Consider the following 25,062-nt stretch of genomic DNA (forward strand, 5'->3'; position numbering starts at 1 on the left):
ACTTTTTCTTGCTATGCATGAAACCAAGAATAAGTGAAACAGATTAACATAATACAGACAGTTTATTATAAGCAAAGCTGATGTATTTGATCCCATAGAAGGATGGAGAATTTTACCACAGTTAAGACGAGGCTACAAAAATAAAATGTCCATATTTTATCTGACATAGATGAAAAATACATAGGTGCATGGAAGTGAACTCTTCACTGGATAATAGAATTAAAGTCCTGTAAGGAGTGTCACAAATCTATGTGATGTCCCTGAATACTAGATTTTCTATTTATAACTCTGATTCAGTTGAAAAACTAAAGAGAGAGTTTTTCTTCCTATATAATGATGTACTTCTACATAAGGTAATCTCCTAATTTCTGGACTAGAATAATATAATGTCCATTCTAAAGTTTCCTCTTTTATGTCAGGGACAGATCTGTTGGCACACAACACTTCCTCTGAGTGGCACAACAAAGTCTTTTGAGGACCTGCAATGGTAGGTATAGGAGGAACTGTACTTAAAAAAAATATATATCTGGATACCAGTGGATTTTGATATACGTGCAGAGTTCCTCGAGTGCATATTTGTCTTAATTTTCAGAGATCCACCAACCACGTCCGCTGGAAGAACTTTTCCCTAGGAATCCAGAAACAAAACAAAATAATTAGTTTGACAATTGTGTTGTTAAAATATTTTTTCTACTAAATTAATCCTTAGAGAATACAGAGAATTTATCTGAGCTAATCAAAACACAGAAATGGGGGTGGGTTTATCCCTTATTATTCCTTCTTTGTTCTGGCTTCTGAGTCTCTATCACCAATAAATTCAAAGCTAGAAAAACTGGTATTTCATACAAAATAACAACAGGAGTCCTTATGTGCACACTGTGTTCAGTTCTTTTTATCCCCATGGTATGCCAAAGGTTATCTCCATTCAGGAATAATACCTTAGCAGAGATGCCAAGTACTGGATGAGCCACCAAAGGATGAAACTATTGATGTGTACAGTGGCCATAACCTCTGATACAACAGAAAGAATTGCACAGTTCAGAGTGGCTAGTTTTGGCAAGGTAAAGACGTGGCCAAGGCAGCTGTAAAAAAGCTCATTCAGTATTGCTCAGTGGCAAGAATTATGAACTTCAGGGACAGTTTATTCCTCTCATCTGCAGAAATCCCAAGGGAGGGCAGATGTAATGCTACTGCTGAATTTTCCTGAGTATGCAGACATTCTGTAATTAACACTTCCCTCTATCAGCTTTTCTGAATCCGGATCAATCTTATATATATGAAAGAATTTGTAATAATTCTTAGTTAAAATTATTAGCACAACTCCAAAGCATTGTCTCTGCTTATGATCTCCCCTTCAAACCTTTCTGCCCAATGGTGATTGAAGTGGATTGCTAAGAATTTGACATATCTAAGTATCACGATCAATACTGAATTAGAAGACATGGCTAAGCATAACTGGGAGAAAATAATTAACAAAATTAAGGCGGGTTTTGCTCTATTGGGAACTATTAAAGTTATCTTTATGGGGTCATGTAAATGTAATAAAGATTCTGTCTGCACCACAATTTAATTCTGTATCAAAAATGGTCCCTGTAGGTAGACCAGAAGATTATTTTACTAAAATTGAATGTGTATCCTATTCCAGACTGAAGGAAGGAAAAATCTTAAAATTGCAAAGTTATAAATTTCACACAACACATTTAAAAATACCTAATCTCATACTGTATCGAACGGCATTTAGCTTAGCTCAGACACCACAATTTCTCCTAATGATTATCCCACACAATGGGAAGAGTTAGATTATAATAGGTAGATGTGAATGGCCCTCAATGGGAACATTTGGCCACATATACATTTAAAGAATATCCTGGAACACCAAAAGCATCATAGGAGGCGCACTGCATATAAAAATGTCAAACAACTCAAATATATTTTGAATTTGTTTGGCATCTATCTTCAGATAGATTTTTCAAAAAACATTTGGGGCAATGCTGGTTGAAAATGGAAGACAATGTTTATTTTATGATATACTGTTATAGTAGAGAATTCAGTCAGTCTTGAATTATTTATATAAGCTTAGTCTTTTCTAGGCATTTGTATAATAAGCCCAAATTATTTTTCCTGATTTAGAAGCTTAATTTCAGGGGCTCTACTTTATACAACACCTTTCATTTTGGAGTGTGACTTCCATGTTGTTTTGTATAACCTTTGTAAACTATACCATCCATTTTGTAGCTGGGTCTTGAGATGGGGTGGAAAGGCTATATCTGAGAAGCTGTTAAAGAGTGATCACCAGGGATCAGGGTTCTCTCTTCACTGTGGAAAAACACAGATTTTCTTCTTTAACAGAGAAAAATATTCTCTCCTCTAAAGGAGAAAAACATGGAAAATCATGGGTTTCCCCTTGCAGGCTGACACCAGCTCTGCAGAAAAGGACCTGGGGGTTACGGTGGACAATAAGCTGAATATGAGCCAACAGTGTACCCTTGTTGCCAAGAAGGCTAATGGCATACTGTGCTGCATTGATAGGGGCGTTGCCAGCAGGTCAAGGGAAGTGATTATTTTCCTGTATTCAGCACTGGTGAGTCCACATCTGGAGTACCGCGTTCAGTTTTTCTCCCCACGCCAAACTACAGAAAGGATGTGGATAAATAGGAGAAAGTCCAGCAGGGACTAGATGACCGCCTGAGGTCCCTTCCAACCCTAATTTTCTATGATTCTATCTATGATGCCTCGCTTGCATGTCACATTATCCATAAGAATGACTGTGTCCCTAATCAAGAAGTTCAGAGCACTGAAAGTGATGTGAAACTCTAAGGGAATATATATGAGCAGCTGGGTCTCATGAGGGCTGGGGCACTCCTTGGGGGATTTAAAGAGATTAGTTTGCTGGTTTTGATGATGAATAAATTTTTTTCCAGAAGTAATCTCAGCATGAGATTACACCTGGAAGTGTGCTGGAGAGACACAGAACTAGGAACAGTGACCACTCATTGCTCAAACACAGATCACATAAGTTCCAGTGGTTGCGTCCACTTAAAACAAACAGATGTCCATCCAGAGACGGGGACTGGAGCAGGCTGCAGTAGCTGTACCCAAAGATTCGCTTAGTCTATGTTGTGTTAAATGGCAGCTATCGTAGCCACCTTGCCTAGCTTTTGGTTCTTCATATTTTTAACTCACTGTAAGGAAAAAAAAAATCACTTTTCTATCTCACTGAACTCTTTTTCTCTTTTAGTACCAGTTTATGACCTGTATGGTCTGATCTGGCAACCTTTATTTGTGTGAGTAGTCACACTGCAAGAAAGAAATGACTTGCATGAATCAAAGTTTAAAGGACTGGCCCTTTATACTGTATGGTGAGTTGATGTTGCACTGAATCCTTGTACTTCTAATAAATCATGATTAAACCACTTCCTAGTCATTCCTAGTCAAGACTGAGAATATTCAGCTACAACAGCTTATCCTCTGTGTCCTAAATCAGTGCTGAACTACTGTTTCTCAACAGTATTTTAGTACATTAATATTTTAACTTAAACTAGGAAACAGACACTGAAGTCATTAAACCAAACATACTTTGATTACAATGTTGGTAAAAGATTGGAATAAACAATATAATAAAAAGACTGATTATGTAAGCAAAGTCAAAGCTATAAATTAATTAGCAATGCAAAGACCTTACAGGTTCTAAAAGAAGCATGAGTGATTACATACTGGATCAGACCCATGGTTGGTTCAGTCTTAACAATGACCATCATTAGATGCTTTGGGAGATGGGATCAATATGTAGATATGGAATAAACTACTCTCACATGTGTCTTGTTCCAACCCCTAATTGTTAGAGGCTAATGTAACAGCTGAAGCATGAGCTTTCCCAACCTTTCCAAAACTCTGATTTTTAACATGAACTCTTACAACGTGAGATTCTTGGTGTCCAGATCAGTGGCCAGTCCCACTTTGAAAACTGCTCAGTTATTGAGTACTAACTTTACTTTCCATTTTGTTTAACAACCTCTAGCTCCTGTGTTACAACATAGGAAAACAAGCAGATCCTGATCTACATTTTCTGGACCCTTCATTATTTTATATAGTTTTATCATGTCCCTTCTCTTCCTATTCATCATTTTTTTTAAGGTGAACAATCTCAATCTTTTGAATCTGTCTGCACCTGAGAATTTTCACATCTTTCTTTTTGCCCCTCTCTGCACCTCTTTCAAGTGTACAAACTTCTTTTTGAGATTAATATCTATAATGGTAATGTTCTGCATTATCTAGCACATTCCTGATGCATCCAATATCTTGCTGCCTTTTTGACCACATCTATGTTTTGAGTAGAGGTCTTTACTGAGTTACTCACACTTACGTTCAGGTTATTTAGCTGAGATGATATAAATGATTTGGAACCTCTGCATGTAGTTCAGTTTCTTTCCCTCAAATGTCAATACACATATCAATATTAAATTTAGCCTGCTTTCATGCTCCCCATTCTACTTATTCAGTTAGGTCCCCCTGAGATTTCCCCCAGTTTTCTCTGAACTTGACTATCCTAAATAATTTTATGCAAGAAGCAAGGTTTTTTTTGGTGATATCTTTTACCAGACCAACTGTAAAGTTGGCAGAAATGTTAGATAAGCTCTCAGGCCCAAAGTGCCTTCTCAGTGCCCAGAACCATGTCTAACATCTGTCCCAGCTACAGAGTTGGTTTAATCAAAGGACATCATCACATACTCTAGCTTCTTGCACATTTGTTGGACCATCACAGTTACATCAACACCTTAAATAATTTTAGGCCACTCAAAAATGTCCCCATATCAGAAGGTTGTACAGAGTGTATTGCTCACCAATAAACTGGGATGTAATAAAACTCCTGAGCTGTTATGATTAGAGATTGAAGAAGTCCATCATACAAGCTTGTGCTCTACCCCACCAAACTATGAAAATGAAGTTACAAGCAGTATGCTCCTGAATTGCCATTTTAGAATCACAGAAATATACCATGTTCCACAGGTTTTTCAGTATTTACTGTCAGAAAAGCTTTTGGTGTTTTCTGTGCACTGAGAATGGGTACTTCTACAACATAGAGACTTTGTTTGCAACTTGCCTAGAGGTCTCAACTACTGCTGCTGTTCTCACTAAACTGGTGGATTTTTTTTAGAGCACAGAGGTCTTTATTATCCAATTCCTCATGGAACCAGCTTCCTCTTGCAGCCCACTCCGCCATTGTGGAAGCCTAGACTCCCGGTTGTCCTAAAGATTCCTGTTCTAGTGTGAACTGGAGTGCCACAAAAAATCTTGAGGGGGAGCTGGAAGGACAACCCAAAACAATCCAGCTCTATTTATGTCTCTGCTAAATACTGACATCAATACATCACTTCAACTGTGAATTTCAGACATATGGAACCTGATTTTTCAAAAGGCAGCCTTCAGATGTACAACATCAAATGTGTATGTACACACACCTGTTTGTGCATTTAAGTGCACATTGTGTTCACAATCATAGATCCGGGGGGGCTGATTCTCTACTGGCTTGTTTGTGTCATCATTTGTATCTATGGTTGTTTATTTCTCATTGTCACTCCCTCTGCACAGACGTAAATGACTACAAAAGTGATGAGGCAGTGAAGAATCAGGCCTTTTGTGCACAAAACCTATTTGTTCCAATGAGATATTTGCATAACAATTCTATCATATGCATGTACTGGGGTTTTAGAACCTATCATCTATTTATGCATATGTTGATGCATCAAAACTGCATTTGCAGTTCTGTACAAAAACAAAATTGTACATTCAAAAAAAGAAACCACATTCTAAAAATGCCCATGCTGCATAGTGATGCTCTTTTTGGAACCGAGTAACACAAGACATATAAATGATACTGGAGTGCTGTATTCCACACACACTGTCTCCTTAATGATAAATCAGAGATTTTCATCTAACCTCTCCTGCTAAATCATTGGTAATATTGGCTAGATATTGGTGATAAATGTATCATATTGATAGCTAAATATTGGTAGCTAAATGTATCATAATGCATCACTGTAACATCTCCAATATTTGCTGATAAATGGCTTCAATCTCTTGCTACAACAGCAATTTATGGAAGAATATCATATAAACTTCAAGATAAACTCCCACAATTTGAAGGGATTGCCTCTTTTTTATACTTTATAAATAGAGGTAAAGATTGTACATCCCCTACAATATCCGCGCTGAAAATGGACTTGTATAATACCCTACAGGACAGGGATAGAGATCAGAGGGCAGGTCCTCTGCTTGTTTAAACTGTCATAATTCCAATAAAGCTATGGTGGTTTATACCATCTGAGAATCCATCCCTAGGTTCCTGACTGCTGTTACCTTTCCTTCCCTGCCAAGGCAATATTTTTTCCCCTTCATAAGGAATCTTCAGCAAGGAAGATCTGGCTGCTTTGGGATCTCAGAAAAGGAGCAGACCTAGCTAAAGAATTTACCTCACGTCTTTAAAGCCTGTTAATATGTAGTGATGCAAAGGGAGCGTGACAAAACCCAAGAATGTGGTGGTGTTCCCAGATACACACTGTGTTTGTGTAAGTTTACACAAACTACTCTGCTGAATGGCCAGGTTATCACTTTGCCCAGAAATTACCAGTTACTGCAGGCACTTCAGTAAATGGTAATTACTTTACTTCAGTAAAGTAACAGAAAAACCAAAGGGTTTATTATAAGGAAGGGACCTCCATTCCTGCTCTCTAGCCATCCTCTAAGTCAGCGGTTCTGAACCTTTTTCAGCTGACGTACCCCTTGGTCTCAGAGTGACACTTCACATACCCCCTTTCAATGGGAAATTATTTTTTTAGGCCCTTTGACCTGTGTTAGACAATGTATGAAATATATCTCACGTACCCCCGGGAAGTACATGTACCCCCAGTTCAGAACCGCTGCCCTAAGTCACTGACTCGAGAACTGGAGTGGGCAAGATGTGGCCCACCAAGCCGTTCTATCTGGCCCACAGGGCCCCTAAAAAATGTAGAAAATTAATATTAATCTGCCCTGGGCTGCCGCTCATGCAGCCCTTGATGGCTTGCCAAAATTCAGTAAGCGGCCCTCTGCCCAAAATAATTTCCCACCCCTGCTCTGGAACATTACAGACAGTCTTCCCCCACCATGTACCTTCAGGGGAGACAGACAGTCTTCTAGAGCAGTGGTTTCCAAAGTGGGGTGCATGCACCCCAGGGGATGTGCAAGACGATCCATTGGGGTGCGGGAAGAAGATATTAGATCTTCTATTTATATTTATATAAATATACATATATTAGGGGTGCATGCTCAAAAATTTTCTACTGATAGGGGTGCATGATCAAAAACATTTGGAGACCACTGTTCTACAGCAGGAGTGCTCAATCTCCAGCCTACAAGCAAAATGCAGCCCACTGAGCCGTCACATCTGGCCTGGGGGGCTCTCCATGGGATGAGAGATTTGGCAGTGGGGGAGCAGTGGCCATTAATATGGATATCCTCCCCCTGCCAAATTCCCAAACCCCAAGCCCCACACTGCCAGTTGTACCCAGCCCATGTCCTTTTCCCCACTGCAGGGCTGGTTTGAGGGTGGGCCATGCTCCTTCCTCCACAGAGCTGGGCCATGCCCCTTCATCCTGGAGGACTGGGTTGGGGTTGGGCCACATGCCCTTTCAGTTGTGGGGCTATGTCGTGCCCCCTCCCCCCATGGGGCTGGTTTGGGGGTGTGCCATGCCTCCTCCCCCACCCCATACTTCAGGGCCAAGCTATGCCACCTTCCTTTTCAGGCTCAGGTTGCAGCTGGACTACCCCTTCACCCCCTTCCACACAGCCAAATGATGCACACTGCACCTGTCCTGGTTCATGAACCTATGGTGCTGGATTGGAAATACTATGGGGGATCTTGCCCATGGATGGAAGGGGCACTGCCTATCCAGCCTGCTGGGGAAAAAGGTTGAATACCACTGCTCTAGAGTGCTTCTGCCTGTAGATCTTCTTTTATTTCAAATGCTTTGCAAAGGGACCTTGTTTCCATCCACTCAAAGTCCTGGGATAGTGAACTTTATGTGCAACCATTATATATAAAAAGCCATGTTAAGAGGTTGATATGATTCCAGTATAGTAGGATTCATGGTAGAAAAGACACCTGGTGTTGCAGTAAAAGGTTAAAGAATATAGTTAAGTTAAATATTCAGAAAATCTTTGTAAAATATTGCTAATATAGTTTTTCTGAAACACTTGTGGTCTATGCAGAATATGTGGTTGTGGGTATAAAGATTTTATCTGCACTCACTTCTCTTTCTGTACGCAATTTACTTTTCCCAAAAGTACAGAACCTTTCTAATAAAAATTCTAGGTTGTATATCAAGACAACATTTTTTAACTGTATGTATGGATAGTTAACCATTATGTGGAGTCAGTCATCACAGTCTTGTTTTAAAGAGCAAATCAGACAAAAACTGGTCAGGAATGCTTTAAGTATAGCTGATCTGGGTTTGGGGTTGCAGATGGACCACATGATCTCTTAAAGTCCCTTCCATCTATTTTCTATGATTCTATAATCTATATAGCCTATCTCATTATCATAAATCTGAGCTGTATTTCTCATGTCAAAAGGAGTGGAAAAACATTACATGCAGTTTGGATCAAACTTGTATGTACAGCCAAACTATGTTATGTGGAACACAACCAATAGATATATTCAATTGTAGATATACCACGTTTCTGTCTAAGACTGATTCACTTGGTTCTGTCCCTCCAGATCTCTTTGCTGCTGGGGTACAAAAATCTACCTCTGAGCAGAGTAGTATGACCATGCAGAAAGTAGTGGGGTCCTTGTGTGAAGGGAGATTAAGGGAGGGTCAACAAAACATTCCCACCCTTTCCTTAACCAAAATCCTCTTGTACTGTTAAGACACAGGGTTCAGAGCTGTCAAAAGGATGAGGGATTTGGATCTTGGTCTGCACTTATAGAAAGTAGCCTCCATCTATGGAACAGCAAATTTCTCCCTCTCCAGTTTGATCCCTTCGCCCCTACATCCACAAACTTGGAGCTCTGTGATGCTTGTGAGACAGTTGGGCTTCTTCAGATTCTCTTGCCTTAATCCTCACTGCAATGTGCCAGAAGTTAAAAGAGCAAGACCTCTTTGCCAACAGGGATTAAGAGAAGTAACCAAGAATTATCGATGCTATAGCAGAGAGGGAAGCCTCAATGGCTATGTTAGGGCAGCTTTACAACTGCATATTGCCATTCTGTCACCACAAAGAAACTATGGTATGGGCAACAATCTGTCCCACAAAACTGCCCAGTAGAAGAGTCCTCAGCAGCTTCTATGAGAGTTCTGCCTGAGCGATGATTGAATAAAAACTGAGTAAGGACTTTAGGCTTTTGCCACCAGTTTCAATGAAATATTTCCAGGTAAATGTACACAAATGCCTTTTTAAACACAAAGTAGGAGTTTGTAAGGAGGATATACAGTACAGTAAACCTCTGTTATATTTAGCAGTGTGCTGGTGTGGTAATCTAGAGTACATTTCTCCACTCTGACAAAGCAGCTCCCCTAAGTGCACCTGTATTTTCCCCAGCTCTTCAGGAGACCAATAAATGCCTAAGTAACACCATTACTGTAAAACAAGCTGCACAGCACAAAGCTATATTTACTGGAATGATGTCACATTATTGTTTCTATTCCATTACATGTTTACTTTAGGCCTTTTAGAACCCTTAGATGTACAAGGGTTATTCTTCCAGCCTCAGAGAAATGCATCATAAGATAATTTTCAGAGAGGCACAAAAAAAAGTTATGCACACAAATCTCATTATTCATGCTCACCAGTACAAAACTGTAGTCCCACAGTCTTGATAAAACATAGCAAGACAACAAAGACAAAAAATGATTTGGCCCCTGATTGTCAGGTGCCAGTAAGAGGAAGGACATGTTCTTTTCATCAAGCCGTTCTGCATTTCATTTTGACCATCTGCATTTTCTGCAAATTTTAAGCAGGGCTTCCTTGAAAAATGGAAGTGTATGTGTATGAGCTGCAAGAATGTATGTGAATGTAAGTGCATTTTCAAGCTTGATGTTATGAAATTTTGGAGACTTTCTTCAACTTTGTCTAACATGAAAAGAATTTTCTTGGCTAATTTGTCAGATAGGCATACAGAAGGAAAATATTAGGAATGCTGGAAGAAAAGGGAGGAGTCTCGAGCATTCAAAAATGCTCAGCTCTTAATTATGCCCCCTGTGCCTGCATCAGTTGGGGGAAGCAGCAGCAGCCACATTCAGGAGAGACCTGCAGGGGGTGGGGACAGGCACTGAAAGGATGAAATGGCACACCCTCACTATTGTCTCCTGCCAAACCTGGCCCACTGCACAATTGTGGCCATGGCTGGAGCAAGGCAGGAGTGGCTGTGGGGCTCCCCCCATGCTCAGATCAGTTGGGGACAGAGGTGGCAGCATCAGAAGGGAGGTACATGTGCACTGGAGCTGCCCCTGGGGAGACACTTGTGTAAGATGTTTTTGACAGATAATCCTGCCTTGAGTAGAGGGTTTGCCTAGATGACCTCCAGAGCTTCCTTCCAGCCCTACTTTTCTATGATTTTGATTCTGTAGGCTTTTCACTACATTTGGTATTTATTTTTGCTAAACAGGATTATGCACTATATTTTAGCTGTATTTATTACACCTATAAATATAGATTAACATGCATTTATTTAGATTCTTAAATTTTACATTTTTATGATGTCAGAAAATAGTAAATGACTGATTCCTTATTCACTGCATAATAATTTTATTTGGGATCTGGGTCAAACTGCATATGGATAGAAACTGGAATTAAAGTATATAAAACAGTATTCTTATATTAAATATAAATCTGTTTTCATTTTCAAAACAGGTTTTACATTTAAAATGAACTGATTTTAAGCAAAAAATTATTACACGCAGTTACTGAATTTATAGATTGTTTCTGATTGCTATTAGCTCGATTCTTTCAGAGATATTTGGATACCTGAAGATGCAGATAGATTTGTAGTCAGATTTTCAGAAGTGCAGGGAAGTACTTAACTCCCACTGAAATCATTAAGAATTGAAATTACTGGGTGTGTACACCTAACTTCCTAAGGAGCTTTTTACAATTCTACTAGCCATCTGTCTGCTTCTTTAGGTATCTAAACTACATTTGAAAATATAACCCCTTGTCCTTCAAGGTGTCCTCAATCTCATCTCCTCCAGTTTCATTCTTATTCATATTTTGAAACAGGAAAACAAACTTTCCTGTTTTAACTCAGTAGTAATCCAGATGAACAAAATATTGTCTCTGTCTACTAGCCAAACAAACACCAAAGTTAATGAAAGCAAATGCTTTTCTCCACAGCAGAAACTGGAAGCACTTGCGTTTGGAAAAATATAAATACCAGCATTTGCTTCATTATGAAGAATGAAAATAAAATAGATACTTAATGCAGAACGTGACATTGTGACATATTTATTATTATAATAAAGCTTGCATTGACCTCAAAAGTTAGATGTTTTCCTTCTCATTCTGCATATAATTTAAAAAAAAGAAAAGGTCACAGAATGTGGTCCATTACTTAATGAGATAATGAAAACAATAATTTGATTTAATAACAAGTTTTATACCTGCTTAATAAGTACCAAGAGCTAGATTTGTAAAAGGAAGATAAGCACTACAATACTGAGCATTTTAGGCTCCTAGCCACCTACAGAAATTCTCAGTATCCAAGTTGGGTGCTTAGGCTCCCAACAGACTGCGCAAGGAAAGACAGGTGTCTAGGAATGGGATCTCCTGAAGTCAGTACTCTGGCTGGGGAACTGGCAGAGTTAGCCAATGAGAAACACTAACGAGAATAGTATACGGTATTTTCAATTCCACTCCTCTCTGGGGCTTTTAGAGCTGCAGGGAGGTGGCACAATCCAGCACTCCAGATTCACCAACCTGAACTGTGTCCTGGAGTCAGGTACCTAAACCTTAAACATGATTCAGATTAAAAACATTTTGTCAATGTTCATATGTCTAAAGCCAAGTGGGATTATTATAATGGCCTAGCCCAAAATCTTGAATGCATAATGCAGACTATAGTAATTAATGTATGAAACCCCCATCTTGTGGCTGAGCCAAAGCATATCCTTCAGAAAAACATCCAAGCCTGATCTAAAGGCTTCAGTAATAGAGAATTTCCCACAACCCTTGCTAAACTGCTCCCATTGTTAATTGCCCTTTATTAAAAAAATCATTTATCTTTTCTAATCTAACTTGTGCTTTTCCATTTTTTTCCTCCTGGATGTGAGAGCCCTTCACTCTCAGAAATCTCTTCTCTATCTGGGGACTCTCAGACTGCCATCAAATAACCTCTTTTTTTTAGATAACTGAACAGATTAAGCTCTTCATGTCTTTCTCTGCTCAGGGAGAGGGTAGACAGCATCAAAGCAGATAAGGCATGGAGCAGAAGGCAGAGCAGCAGACTGGACAAGGAAAGGAGATTGGAGTGGCACTCAGGGCAGACATGAGGCTCAACTTGTGGCCTGCCTACCTAAAAGGTTGGTTCTGCTGCTTTAAGACATGCTTTCCAGAGCCCAAATCACTCTTGTATGCACCCTTTCAAATTTTCAATATCCTATTTGAGGTGCAGACACCAGAACTGGACACAGGAACCCAGTAATAGCCTCACTAATGCTGTATACATAGGTAATACCCCCTTCCTACTCCTGCTTGATATTCTTCTGTTTATACCCACATGAATAGAGTTTGCTGCCTTTGCCATGGCATTACAGTAGGAGCTCATGTTCAATTGGTTATTCACTACCACCATAAATTCTCTTCAGAGTCACTGCTTTACAAGATACAGTCCCTCATCCTGTAAGTGTGACCAATATTCTTTGTCCCTAAATGTATGACCTTGCCATTGGCTGCATTAAAACATATGTAGTTCAAACTAGTCCATCTTACCAAGCAATGCAGAATACTCTGTAGAACTGGCCTTACCATTATTTACCACGCTGCCAATTTTTGTCTCACCTGCAAATTTTACAATGATTTTATATTTACTTCCAGATCATTAATAAATATATCAAATATCACGGGTCAAGAACAGATTCCTGCAGCATGTTATTAGAAACCCCCACTGGATGGTGGTTCCGCATTTACAATTACCTTTCATGTTTTGCAATCTATCAGTTAGTCAGAATTCAAACTATTTAATTTGTGCTACACTGATTTTTGGACAGTGCTAATTTTTTTATCGTAATGTACAGTCATATAAAGTCAACAGCCTACACAAATTTATATATATATATATCATACTGATACAGTTATCTTTGTGAAAAAAATTGTAATCTCATTAAAAAAAATTAAAGTTTATTATCCTCTTAACTCTTTAAAATACCGACCCAAACTGGTGCTACAATATACTACTACTACTTCTACTTTATTTCCTGACTCATCATGAGTTAACACAGTGACTCCCAACAAGGGCCCTTTGAAATACTTTTAAGTGCATCACAGGGTCATACACCAACCAGGACATGATTCGCAGGATAAACCAAGAGATTTCAAATAGGAATCTAGAATGTCAAAAACATTCCAGCCAGCTGTGATATTTCTGAGTTCTTTTCAACAGAAGAATTGCTCCATTATTTTTCCATTGTCAAAAAACAAGTGAAAGTTAAGAGGTGGCATTTTCTGAAGGATTCCTTGAGTTTAGCAAGGGATACCTTGAGTTAAAAAAGCTTGAGAACCACTATGTTAGAAGCTTGCAGAACATCACATGCAGCAGCATGAGAAGTGTTAGCATGATGAGCCTCAACAGTGACAGTTCTCCATCCCTGTGTGTTGTGAAACCAACAGTTCCTGTCTGCTAAGCACTGACAGAGACTGTTTCTTCACTAGAAGCTATCCATTCAAGTGTTCATTTTCTGTTAGGACGTGCACACTTTTCATATGTGGCCAAAAAAGGAGGAATCCCTTTGCTCATATTTAAACTTTGCATTCAAGCATGTGATCAGTCAAACCCACGCAGATGTCAGCTAATGTCCATGTGTTTCATGTTGTTTTGTTTAGTGTCATGCCATCAATGCACAGAGCCTGCCACAGAAATAATTAACCAGAAATAAAGATAATGATGCATACTTCCATTTAAATAATAGATTGGACAATGTATATGCTGCCCTAAAGCTTGCTTACAGCCATCTCAGATTTTTTCCAATGTGTAGAATTAAGCAATAAAAACATTGAATGTTGAAATATTCTAATTTTATCTTTTTCAAGGTTTTTTGTTTCAATTCACCTTTAGTCTGTGAATTCCTTGGATTTCAAAGTTCAATTTTTTCCTTTGTGGGTATTTTATTATGTTGAATTATTCTTAAATGAGTAGTTCTTTTTATTTCTTTCATATGGTAAATAAAATTCTTGTGATCATTTGTACAAATATTAAAATATTCCACACACAGGCATTTAATTAAAAGGTGAGAGAATGTCATTGTTAGGATAAAAATAAAGCAGTTATAAATAATGTCTGTTGCAGTTTCATATTCAACATTCATCTCTGTATTGTGAAATAAACACTTCTGGGGATTTTCAGTGTATTTTACAATCTTAATCGCTGTTAGGTCTCTCTTGATTGACCCCAAATAAAATCTAACTGGGGGTGACAAAAAAATATGTCCATCAACTTTGCTCATGCATTACAACATAAAAATTGACTGGAGTCATTGACTACAGGTAGCAATGTGCAAAACTACACAAGATAAATATGCCGGTTTGTGGATACTCATTCACTCCACTTTGTCTGCCACCTTGATTTTTGGATTGAGCATTCATGGATAAAAAGTAAGTGATCTAAAAAAATCGTGTGTGTCTTTTAAAAGACAGTATCATGTTATGTTACTCCCTTCACAGAAATTTATGTTACATGGTGTTAGACCATGGCCTAAGCTTAATGTAACATGATGCATTAAAAACTGCACATCATGATTGCAATGTGTGTCAGAACAGTGAATTGTTATATCACATATCTCTTCATTTGTAAGTAGGGATCCATGGAAATCAATCACAAAGGAATATATTCTTCTCTTGATGCATGTGCATAAATTCCATTCTCTCTTGCTATTTCCAACCTCTACCTAATGGTTAGTGTAGCTTAGGAAAAGCTGTTTTAAAAAAAAAAATCTTGAGTCAGCTAACAGGATTTGAATTAGGAGTTAGCACTTAGCAGAGGCACGGTTAAACTTACATTGGAGATCTGTATCACAACCCACTCTCCCCATGAGTATAAAACTAGTAATATCATACTTAGCCCCTTCCCTGGGTAGACTGTGCAGTCTGTTCAACTTGCTGAAGGTAACTGGGCTTGATTCTGATCCTGTGCTAGTGTAGCTCTATGTATTTCAGTAGATATTTTCTTGTTTATAAGACTAAATGAAATAATGTAAAGGCCCAACTGTCTTTGACAGATATAGGTTACATATGTAATTAGAATCAGAGAATCATAGAAAAGTAAGGGTGGAAGATACGCGCGGAGGGCATCTAATCTAGCCCTGTTTGAGGCAGGATTTTCCTTATCCAAACCATTCCATGCAAATCCTTGACTAACCTATTACACAATCAGCTTTGTCACATAACTACCAGGTATAACACCATAGCTTGTCACAGGAAACAATGGTCAGTGTCATGCTGCTGCAAGGGTTGTTAAAACGCATTGAAGATATCCAAGGAAGAGGGTTGTGCCCCTGACTACAGAGGAAGGCAAAACCCTGCACAGTCCATAAAATTCCTTTCTGATCCCAAATGTGGTGTTCAGTCTGACCTTGAGCAGAGGGGCAAGACCTTATCAAGGAACCTCCAGGTTTTGGTCCCAGCTGGAGCACTGGCTCACCCCAGTCAAAATCCTTCTGAGGAAGGAAAAAACCAAAAAAAAATAAAACCCTGGCAACTGTAGCAGTAGTTGGAGGAAAAATTCCTTCTAGGCCCCATCCCGCTCTGCAACCTGGGGATGGCAGGCCAGACTCCACACATCACATCCTCATGCTAGACAGCCACAACTCCCTTTTCTGTAATCCATTCATAAACTTACCCCAGTTTCTTTTTCATAACTAAGACAGGTGTGGAGCTCTGCTTCATTTTCCTGCTGCTGAGTACAGTTTTCTCCAATATCCACCTGCTTTAGGCTTCAGAGTTTTTCTCATTATCTCCCAGTAATCCATGTGTATGTGTGTGTGGGGAGAGGTTCCTGGGCTTGAGAACAGGATTTGAACCCTAACTATTTTCAGTTCTCTCACATACCCTTTCTGTCTTGGTCTGCAAGTCTAAACCTCCCTTTAACATAACTTTTGGGCCCAACTTCCAAAGTCTTCTTGTCTCTGGGTTCAACAATTTTTTTCCAAACCTGATGACAGCAATTCCTTTTCAGCCTTGAATTGCCATTATGAATACATGTTAAACTATATTATAATTTACTTACATTATAGACTAATTGGAACATCAGAAGTCATAGTAATGGTTGTCTGATAAGAATCTAGGTAAAGAAGGCCACAGTACAGAGTACAGTATTACATGCTCACATGGGATGAAACCTATTAATATGCAGATGGTGATGCAGAGACCTCATCCTGGCCAGCTGTGCAGAGGTGAATATCATCCAATGAGTAGAAAATATATCCAGAAGTTAAAGGGACACTATTAACCTTTATTTAAAACCTAATCTTATCTGTCTATTTATTATCCTCCAGTGATGCTGTATAGAATTTTCTTTTCCTACTGGAAAGGTAAATTTTGGAGTCTAACCAGCCTGATAATACCCCTTTAAAATGTCTACATCCATGTTTTGTCAGAAGAGAAAAGAAAAACTACACCTAAATTGCATAAAGCTTTTTTATGCATCTAAACTAATTAAGATCACATAACATTTCTCTCTTATTTGGGAAGCCTATATAAATGTGTTTATACTTTGCACTGATGACAGATGAAGAAATGTAGTCGTAAGGTAAAACAGTGCATGGCTTCCTTAGGCTGCTGTAGCTTGCACAAACTGCTAGTGGACCCTAAGGCTAAAATTGTCTAGCACTCAGTGCAATGGAAGTATAATCTGGCCATGTCTTGTTTTTTTTACAAGCATCCAATCATAGTGGCAAGAAACGGAGCAGGGGCTCTTTCACCGATTTATATAATTGCAGCTGAGCCTCCTAGCATTAGGATGATCCTCCTGCTAGAACTGACTAGGATGGTTCTATGGCCAAACTGTACTGGTGCTATGGTCCAAAGCAGCCTTACTGTAACTAAAAATCTGGCCAATATCTACAGATAATAAAGCATAAGAATGTCTGTTTCTGTGTTTTCAAAGGAAAGCTATACATGGTTCATCATCAATAGCAGTGCTAGGTAAATTCCTAAAAAATTACATAAATATACATTGAAATAAAAAGTTGAATTCTCTTTGGCTATGTTCACTCTTTTTGTGTTTTCTTTACAAATATTTGTTAGGAAGTCTACTGGTAAGATCACTACTAGCAGATTTTTCTACTGGGATTTCTAAAACCTGCAAATTTAACTACTACTGTATTAAAAAGTATTGACCAAAGGCAAATTTTGAATTCAATTAGATGACTGACTGCAAGAGAAACCTGACTTAAAATGTTACTATAATCCAATCAGGAAATAGCAATAATATTATGTGCCTTCAGTTTCCAGTTAAAAGTAATCAGCATAGCCCATATATATAAAATAGATAGAAACAGCTTCTTGCAACAATCAACAGAACAAGAATTATTAGTAGAAATTAGCTGGTAAAGATAATTACTAATTTGTTGAGAATCATAAGCCACTCATTTGCAGCAGAAACATTAATTATTCACTGTGAAGTATTTTTCTCACCTCTAACTAACGGCACTGAACAGATAGTTTTTGTTTGTTCTATTTCTTTTTGGAAATAATCTAATGTTGAAAAGCCATAGCCATGCATGAGATTTTATCACTAGTATGTCTCGTGAATTCAAGCACAGTACTTTTCAAACAAGCATTTAGGTATGACATCTTTTCATATCACTTCTTCAGCCATATAACCCCTACTCCTGGCTATGCAGGCCATGTGAGCTGAGACAGAGCCAGGCAGTCTGGCTCAGCAATGGCAGTGGACTGCCTCCTGGTCTGCTCTGCCATTGCTCCCAGCCTCTTTGTGGAGCCCTGGTGTGCAATGCCAGGGTTCCATGAGCACAGCTTGAAAACCACTGATGCAATACAAAGTGAGAAATGTTGAAATCTTCTTTTAAAAAACTGCACAAGCTTTGAGGAAATGTTATCAGGTTTCTAAATCATTTGATGAAAAAGCCCCATAGGTCTCACAGGCCAATGAATACTATTTAGTAATTGTATTATAGTAATGCAAAGAGGCTCCAATCAGGATCAGTATCTCATAAGGCACCAGACAAACATAGGATAGGAGAACAGACAGCACTGAAGAGTTTACAAAGACCAAACACAACAAGAGGGTAAAACAAACAATGGAGGTGGGCACATAAGAGGAACAATGAAAAGAATACAAGGTTAAAGAGACTAGCTATGTCATTTAAAAGTGTTTCTGTTGGTTTGTTTAAATTAGCAGATATCAGCAATGCTAGTGATCATTGTTGTATTGCAATGACTTAGCAAATACAGCAAAGAAAATAAATTAGGCTCAGCTGGATTTTTTAGATTATGTGAATAGATTTTACGACACAATAGCACTAACTCAGCTGATTTTCTGCAAGACACTGAACCAGCTGCACACCAGCAAATCCTCATGGGGAAACTACATAAAAATAAGTTTTGCTGATGAAAAAAGAAGGGTTTGACAGTCTTAATAGCAGCAGCCTTCCAACTCTGAGTCTACCTGGGAAGATTAGTAAAGAAGGCAGAAAAGATATAGGATCAAATCCAAAAAAAGTTTTAAGAGTGAGGGCTAACTTTAGGCACCAAAGTCTAAAATCTTGATCCAAAAAAACCACTCAGTGATTGCCTAACTTCACTAGACACCTCTTCGTTTGATCTGGAAGTTCTCTATGGTTCTCTTTTCTGTCCAGAACTGTCCCAGATTGAACAGCTAAGAGCTCAACTCCTTACTAAACCACGTTTGAACCCATAAGCAATGCATGCAGGGGAAGAATCACAGGGGGAATTGCAGGGTAGGGGCTAGAGGAATAAGGGGCATGACTGTCCACCTATTCTAGGAGTTAAGGTAATTAGCTGGAGGCAGCATTTTGGGTTTGACTTCCTGTTCTCAGGATTATTTATTTTCTTTATCCAATACTGTTAAATGTAAAATATATAAACAATCCAAGGAGAATGCTTCTTCTCAGTCTCTGGACTCTAGATCCTGAGCTGATGGAGGTGCCTTCCTTGCAGTCTGGACTCTGGTGCCTAAAGAGTGGTGAAAGTTGGGGGTTCAAACACAACTCTGTACTTAGCACTTCCTATTGGCAGCTTCCTGCTCAGTACACAGATTTCTGTGATGGTCGTTCAGAGGCACCTAGCTCTCCCCCCTCCCTCCCAATGTTGTTTATGAAGGTGCCTAACTTTACATTCTACTTTAGGATGCAAAGTTGGCTCTTTGGTACCTAATTAGCAGACTTTGCTGCTGAAGTTCCAAAGAGCAGCCCAACTGACCCTGAGCTAACAACCACAAAACTTAGTAGGTAACTCCACTTTGAACTGAAAAGTATTTGTATTAGGGCTACAGAACACGGTCAGAAGACACAAAAACTATGGCTCATTCACATAGACAAGATCATGAGAGATTCTCCAGAGTCCAGCTGCAGAGCATTTGTATAGGCAGGTTGTGTCCTGCTAGGAGTTTTTAAAAACACCCAGAAGAGCAAGCAGGAAAGGAGGAATCTAGCTGTGAATGTAACTGGCTGTGTTTAAACACGCTTTTTAATGCGCAGTAGCCTATTTTACTGCACACTGAAGTCTCACATCAAAAACCATGCTAATACGCTAATGTACGGTAAAAAATAGGCTACTGAGCATTAAGCATCACTAAAAAAGCATGTGCCTTCACCACTGCACCTTGAATTAGAGGTACTAAATTTAATGTGCAGTAGCAAAAGCACATTAATGAACGTGTAGATGCGCCCACTGCTTGTTACAAGGGGACCAGAGCCAAGGGCTCCTCTTTGAGTGTCTGGGACAGAGCAGAAGGGTTTGGTTTTGTTTGTTTGTTGCCTAAAGACTGTTATTTGAGAGGACTGGAAAAGCCTGCCTGCAGAAGCCAGCAGGGTAGGTAAACTGCTTACAGGCCAGCTGTAAAAATTTGATCCTTACAGAGCTAATTTTTCGTTTATTTAAAACTTGCTATTATTGGTATTTTTAGGTACCTTTAATAACAAGTTACTGATTAAAACAGATTAAAATTCTTTCAAAGAAGTTACTATGACAACATTTACACTAAATTTGTATCAGTCCGACTTCCTACTTGCTTGACGGTTGCAAATTAAGCTGTCTGACTTAGCTCCCTCTATGTAAATCTGTAAATAAATGTCTTCTAATTCTGCAGTTTGATAACCAACTGAATAGTGTTAGTGAATGCGTCTACATGAGACACTAGCTGCAGAGTAGCCTAATAACACTGCGCAACAGCATGTCAGGCAGAAACCGTGTTAATACTCTATTGTGCAGTAATATTAGGCTAAAAAACCTAAAAACCTGTTTGCTGGTGCTACTGCATGGTAGCATGAGTTATTGCACATTGGTTTAATGAGCAGTAACTACAACGCATTAATGAACATGTAGATGTGCCTAGTGTTGCCTGTAATAGTCCAGGGCTATAAATGCATTGTTTTCTAAACTTCCAAATTGAAGTAGACTTTTTAGTGCAGCTCTTTATATTTCTTTGCAAATTCTGCCTGGTGCTCTTCTGGTTTCTTGAGGTGATGCTATAAGTAGATGTGCAAGTTAGGATGAGGAGATGGATAATTGGTATCAAGCAATCAGATAACGGGTGTTTAGCCACAAGCAGCATAAGCACCAATTTGGCATTCAAGTGGGTGCACAAAATGACCAAGATCCATATTGATCTGTTATTTTTTTGGAAACCAAAGTCAACTCCAACATAATTCAATGCAGTTTGGTAAACGTTTTGGAGATGATGATATAGACTGCCATTTAGCTTACAGATGATGGTCTCCTTTATTTTATACCAGCCTGGATGAAACAACTAATTTGTATAAATGATACTCATTTTGAGCACCTTACAAAAAAATTATTTTGTACAATACTTGCTCTCTTTTGCCTGTATCCTGAATAAGTTATACTCAGCGACCATTGTGTTAAAATTCATATCTGTCTTGACTAGTTAGATCATAGTGTTAGAGCTACTACTGTTGCATTTTACCATATGTGAGGCTGCTTTGTTAATTTAGTTCAGTGCTACTCAACCTCCAGGCAGCAGGATGAATTTGACTCATGGAACCAGCCCACAGGGCTTCCCAGAGGTCCAAAAATTCAGGGTCTGAACATTTTGGCAGCAGGGAAATGGTAGCAGCATTCATTGCTGCAGCTACTAGAGCTGTGACAATGAATGCTGTTGCTGCTCCCCCACTACCAAATTTCTGGACCTGTGGGGAAGAGTCCCATGGGCTGGATGATACAGCCCTGTGTGCTAGATTGTGCTGGCATGTAGAGTTAGGCTGCAGCCTAATCCAGCATATAGGGCCAAGGTGGCAAGTGTAGTTCCTCTGTGGCTGGATCTGGTACAGAAGGTTGGCCTGGCTCACCAGATTATACCCAGGGACTGACACTGTGTGCTGACTCCCTCCTGGATCTGGCCTGCAGGCTGACCCTGCCTATAAGAACCAGCCTGCGGACCAGCCCTCTGCTACACACCTGACCTGCAAGACCAAAAGTTTGAGCACCACTGATTTAGTTTATCAGTTAGCTTGCTAGTTTATTATTATGGTGTACTACCATGTGCTTACCTACTGTTTACCTTCTGTAAAATGGATGCAACTCCATTGCTGCAAGTGGTAGTGGACCTATTTATACCACAGCTGAATCTGGCCTGCCAGAATTAGCTAGCACCTGGCTTCTGGCTATTGACATAACTGGAGGTTTTTCAGAAGGTTATACAATAGCAGGCCAGATTCCAAAACATTTATCAAACTGCACTGAATTATGTTGGAACTGACTTTGGTTTCCAAAAAAATAACAGATCAGTATGGATCTTGGTCATTTTGTGTACCCACTTGAATGCCAAACTGGTGCTTATACTGCTTGCGGCTAAACAACCATTATCTGACTGCTTGACTATCATCCCTAGTGTGGTCTTCCTCAAGAAACCATTCCAAGAACCAGAGTAAGCAGCTAAGGTCACACCTGAAATCTGGAGGCCTCTGTAGAATTTATAGTTTCACTCTATTCTAGCCATTTGTTTTTCTTTTTAATTAACATTCAGTGAAAGAGCTTTCAATCAAAATCTTGAAATAGTTCTCCAGCATTTAAACCACGAAGTGTTTATCATCAATTAATTGCAACAGTTAAGAAAAAATGGTAAATTATAAATAGAAATGCATCCATAGCATTAGACTTTATGGCAATTAAACCGCAAAGAGACTTCTTTCTAGTGTTTTCCAGTAAGATTATTAATAATGTTCCGCAGTATATTTACAGTAATACAATTATAATGTCCGCCTTGCTAGTGTGGTGTTATGTTTCAAAACTTCATTTTCAACCAATCATACTTTCAATAAAAATGATTTATATTGGCAGAGGCTACCAATATTAATGTATTCCCATCAATGGTATTAACCTGAGAATAATTTCTTATATGCAAAATGTTATTGAATATAGTTCATTTTTTTGAGTTACAAGAGTGTAATAAATAAGGGCTTAGTTTTTTGTATGTAAAAAAAAATCATTATAGTACTGAATTTGTAATACCATTAGCCTCTAACTAAAGACAAATACCTTATTTATTTAAACGTATATACATTTATTTAAATATCCCATGGCTTATCAAAAGTTTGCTACTGTTGTAACAAGCTACTGCATGACTAAATTTACTTCTGCCAAAGGCTGTCAATATAAAAATACACTCATGTATTCCATCTTGGCAGCTATTCTAAAAATATTGTATCTGCACTGAACATTTATGTAAATAATGAATCATAATACTGGCAAAAATACCAGTAATACGCTATACTGGCATATCACATCACCCTGCAAAAGAATAAAAGGTATTACTGTGTTAATAGAATGCTTTGGTTTTCAAAACTGAACAAGGATTTTAAAGGCTCAGGCTCTCAAATAAATAAATTGGGGTTTCATTGAGTATGCATATGTAAGGTGAGCAGGAGTGAGCTGAAATCATTAACAATTTTATCCAATGCTGCAAACATTTATTTTTAGGTATAACATGTTATTATGCTTACTATCCTGAGTAGTCCCACTAGAAATCTGATGAGTGAAATTCTGACACCATTGACATAGATGGCATAAATGCTGTTTGCTTCAGTGAGGCTAAGGTGTCCTCCTATATCTAAGAGCAAGTGTTTGAAGACAGTATAATCTGGAGGAATCAGGAGAGTTAGGAGTCAGAGAAAATGATGCATGCTGTCATCTTGTTTTATGGCATTAAGCAAATTGCATCACTATTTGGTCTCAGTTTTCCTATCTGTAAAAAGGTATACTTGATACCTACCCATGTACTACAGAACAGGGGCTGGAAGAATTAATTTATGTTAATATCTGCAGGTTGCTTTGAAAATATTAATATAGAAATGCTAAGTATAAGCATTAGTTTTAGGACTAGGCCAATCATTTGGAATTTCCTGGTTCTTCACCTCTAACTAGATCCTTGCAAAACTTCAAGAAACAATTCCAAGAGGTACGCAATCAATTTGCTTTTCCAGCTTCTCTCTGAACGCCAGAACTGCCTCAGACTTCATTCAGCCTATACTATTTTAACCTGCACGTGTTGCCCGGGGTCCCTCTGTCTCCTGAAACAGAAATGTCTTTCTGTTCAGACACCAAGAAACTAAAAAAGGTCAGGGAGACTACAGCTCGGGCATAAGCACAGTCAGCTGGAAAAAAAGCTTCAGGGCATCTCAGTGCAACAGAGGGCGGGGACTGATCGCTGTGTGGAATTACTTAAAGCCAATAAACAAATAAAATAATAACTACGACCTCTGAAGGTGCAGGAGCTGTAGGACCGCCACAGCGCTGCTCCTTCCCCCGCAAAGAGGGTCCTCGTCTCCAAGGTGCGTTAAAAAAAAGGAAGAATCGGGGGGGGGAGTTTTACACTGATCAAATAGTAACGAGCGTCATCAGAGCATGAAAATAGTTTACCTTTATTACCACTTCTCTCTAACCGCCTCAGACGCTACTTCTGCAGCAGGCAACTCCCGAGTTACGAAGCGGGGGCCGCGCCGCCTCCGCCTGGCGCTGGGAGGTGCGGCCCCGGCTCTATCCCCGCCCCCGCCCCCGAGAAGGGCCGCAGCTCGGGGGCATGGAGCCCGGCCGGAGCCGCGGTGCTGCGCGTTACCCACTGGCGGGGCAGCCGCGCACACACCCAGCCCCGCCTGCTCCTCGCGGTGCCCCGGGCGGGCAAGAGCCCGCTTTCTTCCGCGCTTGGACGCCTTCCCCCGCCTTACGCGCAGGGCTGGAACACGCCCCGACCATACCCCGCTACCGCGACCTGACAGTCCTGCCCGGAGCAGGACAGTTCCATTGCGAGTCACACCCCCCCCCCGGGCGGTGGTACAGTCCGGGTGGGAGCGGCGCTGCGCATGCGCGCGGGAGCTGCCGCCTGTGTCGCGTTCCGGCTGTTGGACTCGCGCCGCCCCTCCCGCCATGGCGGACCCGCGCCTCAGGCAGATCAAGATCAAGACGGGCGTCGTGAAGCGGTGAGTGTAGGCGCCGCTCTCCGACCCCTGACGCCCCCGGTGGGGCTCAGCAGGCCCGAGCAGGCCCGGCCAGTCGCAGCCGCCGGGAGCCCCCGCCCCCCCCCGGCCCCGGAGCTGCTGGAAGTTTCGCGGGCGCGAGCCGCCAGCCCGGCCTCCCCTCCCCGCCCCTTCTCTCCATAGC

General features: G+C 39.9%; 1 protein-coding gene and 1 long non-coding RNA gene across 2 annotated transcripts in view; one reads left to right on the top strand and one right to left on the bottom strand.

Annotated features, from left to right (window-relative positions):
• Nucleotides 1-43: 43 nt before the first annotated feature.
• On the bottom strand, nucleotides 44-24,658 carry LOC109308005. Its single transcript, XR_002100433.1, has 2 exons — nucleotides 24,325-24,658; nucleotides 44-628 (listed from the first exon to the last, which is right to left on the bottom strand). It is a non-coding gene; the product is annotated as an uncharacterized LOC109308005 (long non-coding RNA).
• A 119-nt stretch (nucleotides 24,659-24,777) lies between these two features.
• The window catches only part of TBCA (tubulin folding cofactor A), a 57,531-nt gene continuing 57,246 nt past the window's right edge, over nucleotides 24,778-25,062 (top strand). The window contains exon 1 of the mRNA XM_019532207.1: nucleotides 24,778-24,881. Within this exon, the coding sequence (XP_019387752.1) occupies nucleotides 24,829-24,881 (53 nt within the window). The 5' untranslated portion in view covers nucleotides 24,778-24,828. The remainder of the gene's footprint in view (nucleotides 24,882-25,062) is intronic.

This window comes from Crocodylus porosus, unplaced genomic scaffold (assembly GCF_001723895.1).
Source record: "Crocodylus porosus isolate Cpor-Errol unplaced genomic scaffold, CroPor_comp1, whole genome shotgun sequence".
NCBI classification, from domain to species: Eukaryota; Metazoa; Chordata; order Crocodylia; family Crocodylidae; genus Crocodylus; species Crocodylus porosus.